This window comes from Natrix helvetica, assembly GCF_964273705.1.
Source record: "Natrix helvetica genome assembly, chromosome: 6".
NCBI classification, from domain to species: Eukaryota; Metazoa; Chordata; class Lepidosauria; order Squamata; family Natricidae; genus Natrix; species Natrix helvetica.
This window is the reverse complement of record NC_138553.1, coordinates 59,791,418-59,797,417: the sequence shown is the minus strand read 5'-3', so window position 1 is coordinate 59,797,417 and position 6,000 is coordinate 59,791,418. Positions and strand designations below refer to the sequence as shown.

The window sequence follows — 6,000 nt, the reverse complement described above, 5'->3', positions numbered from 1 at the left end:
TTCAGCAGTGAGAGCCATGAATACAGAATGAACAACAGCTGTTACAATTCTCAACCATGACTTCTAACGTCAGAGAATTCAAGATATGAACACAGTACACAGTAATGAAAAGTATCAAAAATTAGTTTACCTCAAAAAAGATAAAGAAAACAGGTATATTCCACCAATACATAAACAGATGTTGTGCTACAGTTAAAATCTGCTGTATACAAAAGATCATAGTCCCCATTATCAGTTTATGTTAGAAGCAAGAATACATGAGCCATTTAAATTGTCAGACATTATGCTTTATAAGGTATGCACAGAAGTTCAAGCAATAAATACATACATTAGTTCAAAGCCTTACAATAGCTACGCAAAGCAGATGCAGAAAAGCAGGTTTGCTATTACTAGCAAGCAATGATATCAGAGTAAAAATTCATGAAATGCATTAAAGCAACATTTTTCTTAGAAAAAGTCTGGTCATTTATGGGTCCACCAACATTTTTACATAATATGCACAATTATCAAAATACAGACCAAGCATCTCAGAAAACTCCAAAAAACCTAAAGTCTATTTTTCAAAGCAATTGCAGTTTTGGAGGTTTTTCTGGTATAATGTGCAAGCAGCTATTTTTTCCTTTAAACTGTATTTATATAAAACCCATGCAAAACTCTACAGGTATATGCATTCTGTGGCTGAGACTTCCTTTCAAAAAGGTTTGTAACTGAGGTATGCATACTTTAGCATTGTAGTCTTAGGCCACCTTCTTGATGGTCCAATTATCACTGTAACTTCCAGTCCATCAAAGTCTTTGAACATGCAATTGAAAGAAATATCAGTTCCTTTCAGTCATCCACATATCAGGGATCCCAGATGACACGGGGAAAACCCTCATTCACATGTTAAGCTTTCTTTTGATGTCACTACTTTAAACCTATTGTTATCATGACCCAAAGACAAATGTAATGAAAAATAGCAGTTACTGTGATGATCTCACAATTCATGCAATCTGCCATAATTGTTCTAATTTCTTTTTGTTTGTTTTTTCTTTTGCAGAGGTAGAAGCTTTCAAAAAGTCTTTTGGGCAAGTGGGAAAACCCTTTCGAAAGCCATTTTGTCCTTTTATTTGGCGTGATAGATGACTGTGTTTCTCTTTAAGTCTATTTGCTGATTTCAGCAAAAAATACAATGAGCTTAGTTTGCAAGACCCAGGTCCATCACATGGAACTGGTACTTATGTTAAGCTCTAGCAGCCACCTTCTGTGGAAAAAAAACGGTTTGTAAAGCAATAACCATAATCAGGTTATGAGGTCCCTTGGTTGGGGGGAAGGGGAAGTATTATCAAGACTTGGCACAGCACATGAAAAGCAACATGTAAAGTTTGTAGGATATAAGCGAACATTAGACTATACTAGTGTCAAATACACCATTATTGTACCATTGTAATTTGGGGTTTGGAGTTGTAGGAAGGTAGGGATAGAGGAGGAGGGGGAGGGGGAGGAGGAAAAAGGGGAGAAAAACAGGAGAAGGAAAAACAGCATTCCAACAATTTGGCCTGTGCAAGTCTTCCAAAGGGAGTGTATTGTTAGTGTTAGTATCCCGTATTAACAGAGGCAGAATTTTATGTAACTTTGGTTTGACTGAAAATAAATACCATGGACTACAATTGCTATAATCTTTGCTTTCATTGTAAAAACTCACCTAGATTACTTTAAATCAATATGAAATTAATTTTTGGCTTTACTAGACCTTTTTTTTGTTTGGTTCCTACTTTTTTGTCATTTATAACTTAAGACTATAAAAAGTAGCACACAACGAAGTTTAAGACCATACGAGACTTCTTCCAACAACATGTATTCATCACAGGGAATGGGGGTGGGGATGGGGGAAACCAGTCTGAATGGAGAGGAAACATAATTAAAAAACATATTTTACATAACAATACACAATCTGCATTTGCATCAAGTACATCATTTTGGTCAGTGATCCATGTTTGTTGCTTTCTATTGTTAACTTCTGCACAAACTTCATTCTCACCTCTGTTTTAAAATAAAAACAAATCTTCACTGCATTGAGGTTGACTTTTGGCCTCAGAAGATTACACTGTGACAAAATTGACTTTTTCCCCCATATTTATTTCTTGGTCTAGGGCTAAATGAAAAGATCCCAGAGGTCTTCAGAAAACAGCAGGTAGTTCATGGAAAAGTTCCTTTGTACTAATTAAAGTTACAGAAGGCTGACCAAAGCATGTGGCTGCTTCTGTCATTGAGCTATTGGCCATTGTTAGAGTAGGCTTTGGTTTGCAGCTGTAGCCTTTGACTGTGTTTGCAGGTAGACAAAGCTTTATCACAAGGAGGTAAAGAGTACAGTTGTAAGATATATGCAGATATGCAAATGTTTCAATGGTGCTTGCACAGACAATGTTAGCTTAGGATTGCACTTTACATCTTAACACTAACAGCACAGACTGGAAGCTTAGATTTTTAGATGGTCGCAACAGTCTAATTACTGTGGTTTGTTAGAACTAACTTATGTCATTTACAGTTGGTGGCACCAACATGAAAAAAACTAACGTTCTGCAGTTTAAAATTCAGCTAGATACAAGCAGTGATACTAATTTCTGATACTACTCCTGTGCAAATTAAAAACAATAGCAACAAGTTGAACTTGACCAGCAATTGTTTCTAACATTATTACAACTACTGTATGCTGGAATTTTCACATTGATGAAACTAACACTATTTTTGGCAGTATATGAGGCCCATTTGCTTTCTATAGAACATGTATCCTCATATTCAGTCATGTCATGAACCCTTGTTAGCCACATTTTTTAAATGGGCAAGCCGTTATATATAAACAGTTTTGTTTTTCAAGAAAATCAGTTTATCTTTAAAAAAGAAAGGAAAAAAAAACAAAAAACACAAGCTATTTGCCTGCTTGTAATTGGATTCCCAAAGGGCTGGCTTAATGAGTTCCTTTAGGATTGTTTCTCCTTTATCCATGCTTAATAAATAGTCACAGTAAAAATCTGTCAAATATTCATGGTTATGGAGTAGTTGGGAAGGTCAGTGTTATGTCCCTTCATTTTGAGGTTTCCCAAGTCTCTGTTCATTCCAGATCTTCAGATAAAGGCTCTTCTTCAATTTCTCTATCATCTTCCAATTCTGGACTGTGATTCGCTGTTGTCACTAGAGACATTGGACAGTCTTCATCCTCAGCAGTCACTGGCTCTTCTTTGACATGGATTGAGTGTCTAAGGAGAAGACAGTAGGTCAGAATTTTACTTATTCAGTACATTTGTCAGTAGACAGCAATTTTCTTTTTCTTCTATCACAGTAAAAACATTAAAAAATAGGATTTTAACTAAGTAATTTGTAACTAACTTCCCTTTAGCATGTCCATTCATCCATATAATTTCTTCATAAACTTCTTGGCCTACTCATAGACTTTCAAGATAGCAGTCAGAATTCTTATCGGATTTACAGTACCTGGACCTGTGCTCTTCATCTGATTCTGGCTTTGTATCTGAATAATTAACATGTTTAAATATGCTTCTGCTTGAACTGTTTATCATATGATGTTTTATTTAAACTACCTGAATTTCATTAGAATTCGTAATTGTCAATAAAAATATAAATAGCAAAATAATTAAACTGTGAAAAGGATAGTGAGTACAGAAAACGTAATCTATACCAACAGCATCTCTAGTCCATTCATTAATTCCTCATAATTATTAAACTTTTTTAATATTCTTCAAAATATGAAAGAAAAACAGGATTTTTTATTAAATGAATTCCAACAAATCAGTGACTAATCATTTAATATACAAAAATGTCAGCTGCCATCTTCATTTTCTTTGAAGCTCTCTTGCAACTGCCAAAACTAGTGGGGAGGAGGGGGCATTTGGAAGGGGAAGAGTACTGCAAGTGTGAATGAATGCTATGAGAAATTGGGGAGTATGGACACTGACAGGAACCAGAGCTGCCAGACTGAGATACCTTCCTGCCTTCAAGGACATCAGCCCTGGGAAAGGAATTTACTGTGACGCCTGAGGCACCAGGTTCTCAAACCATCAGAACAGGACCTAGTTGGACTATTTTCCCAGGATGGAGGAATTTGGACATTCAGATTGCCTTCAATATAAGATTTTCACATGTTTTTTCTTCAGAGCTTGTCTCGCTCATGCTGCACTCAGCATCTCTAGTAAAAATACCTTTTTTCTAACACTTATGGAGTCAAGGGAACAAGTGTGGCCAGTCTGACAAACAGTGTTATTTTCAATATATAAATGAGGGTTTTAAAACATGCAACCGTATGTGTTTTTTATGCACCTACACATAATTTTATCTAATTATTTTTATGCTGAATGTGACAAGTGTGACAATATAATGATGGAAAATTAATCAGTGTGTATCCTCAAGTTTTTTTTCCCCTCTAGCTGAAACGTACATGTTTGTTTTAGAGAAGGAGTGAGGTAGGTAGAAACTTGGAAGCTTCAAACCAAGCACCTTATGAAAATATTATATAAATAATAATAATGAAAAAAATACATCCTCTTACCCTGAAGCAAGAGAAGACCTGTTTTTTTATCTAGTTAATAGAAGCCACAGTGTCTCATTAATATGCAGGGCCAGCATGCTGCTTCTCAAGAGGAAAACCTGCAGCCAGTCTTTGCCATTAATCAACTTCAGCCCAGCAGTTCAGTGAGACATGATGATACATGTTTTTAACTCTAAATTAATGAATATCTTTACCAACTGTCAATAAATGAAGAAAAACACTGGTGAGGAACACAAGTTGAGGTGGAAAATTTCCAAACACAACAGAACGATGGGGGGAAGTGGGTAGCTAACAAGAATAATAATGCTGTCACACACAAACAAGGCTTAACATGATCCAGGCCCTACCCAAGGAAAGGGTTGTGCTGCAATGGTAAATCTGCCAAAACCTAATTATTTTTGACACATTAGATGCATCAGGGAATTGCTCTGAAAAAAATCCTTATCAAGTAGTTTTTGCATTAGAAAGTGACTGAATCTGCCAGCCATCTCTTGGGCTATGCTCTTCAATGAAAGAAGTAACTTTGAATTTTAAAAGGTACAGATTGCTTGAATATTCAATGCAAAGTAACTTATTATTCAAATTGGGAAAGCAATCACTTTTGTTGTGTTTTTCAATTTTTATATGTTAATAAATTGTTCACCATTAGAAAAAAGGATAATCTTAAATACCTGAAATCTAAAAAAAAATCTTTAAAAAGCTGTAATATTACCCCAAATCAACATCTGAATCAGTCATTACAATGTAAAGTCACAGAAATGTCACTACAATAGGTTCATTCTGCAATTGCTAATATGTCAGCCTTTTGTTTATATATATATATTGGTTCAAAGAAAGCATATTTTATAGTCAATGGCATTTTTCAAGGCCTACGGTAAGTTAAATTTATCTAAACAATCAACTCCACTTTAATAATGATCTAGGGATGCAAATTCATTTTACTTCAAGAAGGTTCGCTGCAAAACATAGGTTTTTAAAAGTCCTGTCGCTAATATTTATCATAGCCTAGAAAAACATCTTAGAAATATGTATTTAAAAATATTAAAGAAAAGCAAATGAGTCTAAACTATTCAAGGTTGTTGTAGTCATAAAACATTGCAAGCCTTTTCCCAATGTGAAAAACATAGCTTAGAGTTTTAATTTGCATTAATTATAAATCAGTAACATGCTTGTGTGGCTTGAAAAAGCGAGAAAAACTATTAGTTCTCTCAGTCACTTTATGCTGTATTAAGATGTCTGGATGAGTCATTTAGTATTTAATGAATAGCAAGCATTATGAAGTCAGAAATAAATGTGTTCTATGTATCTTTGAATTCATTGCTGCAATTGGAATGAGACACTTGCATATTGTGACAGGATTATTACTAGCAATCATGCACAGATATGCTGGGGATGCAAATAACGTTATTAACTGTGTATTGTAATGAAATAAGGTGTATTATCATTCTTTATGGTGA

The 6,000-nt window shown here is 34.8% G+C and overlaps 1 protein-coding gene across 6 annotated transcripts in view; it reads right to left on the bottom strand.

The window, feature by feature from the left end:
* Positions 1-265: 265 nt before the first annotated feature.
* The window catches only part of FOXP2 (forkhead box P2), a 618,653-nt gene continuing 612,918 nt past the window's right edge, over positions 266-6,000 (bottom strand). For all 6 annotated transcript variants that reach the window (XM_081957449.1, XM_081957451.1, XM_081957452.1 and 3 more), the window contains one exon: positions 266-3,236. In XM_081957449.1, the coding sequence (XP_081813575.1) occupies positions 3,092-3,236 (145 nt within the window). In that variant the 3' untranslated portion in view covers positions 266-3,091. The remainder of the gene's footprint in view (positions 3,237-6,000) is intronic.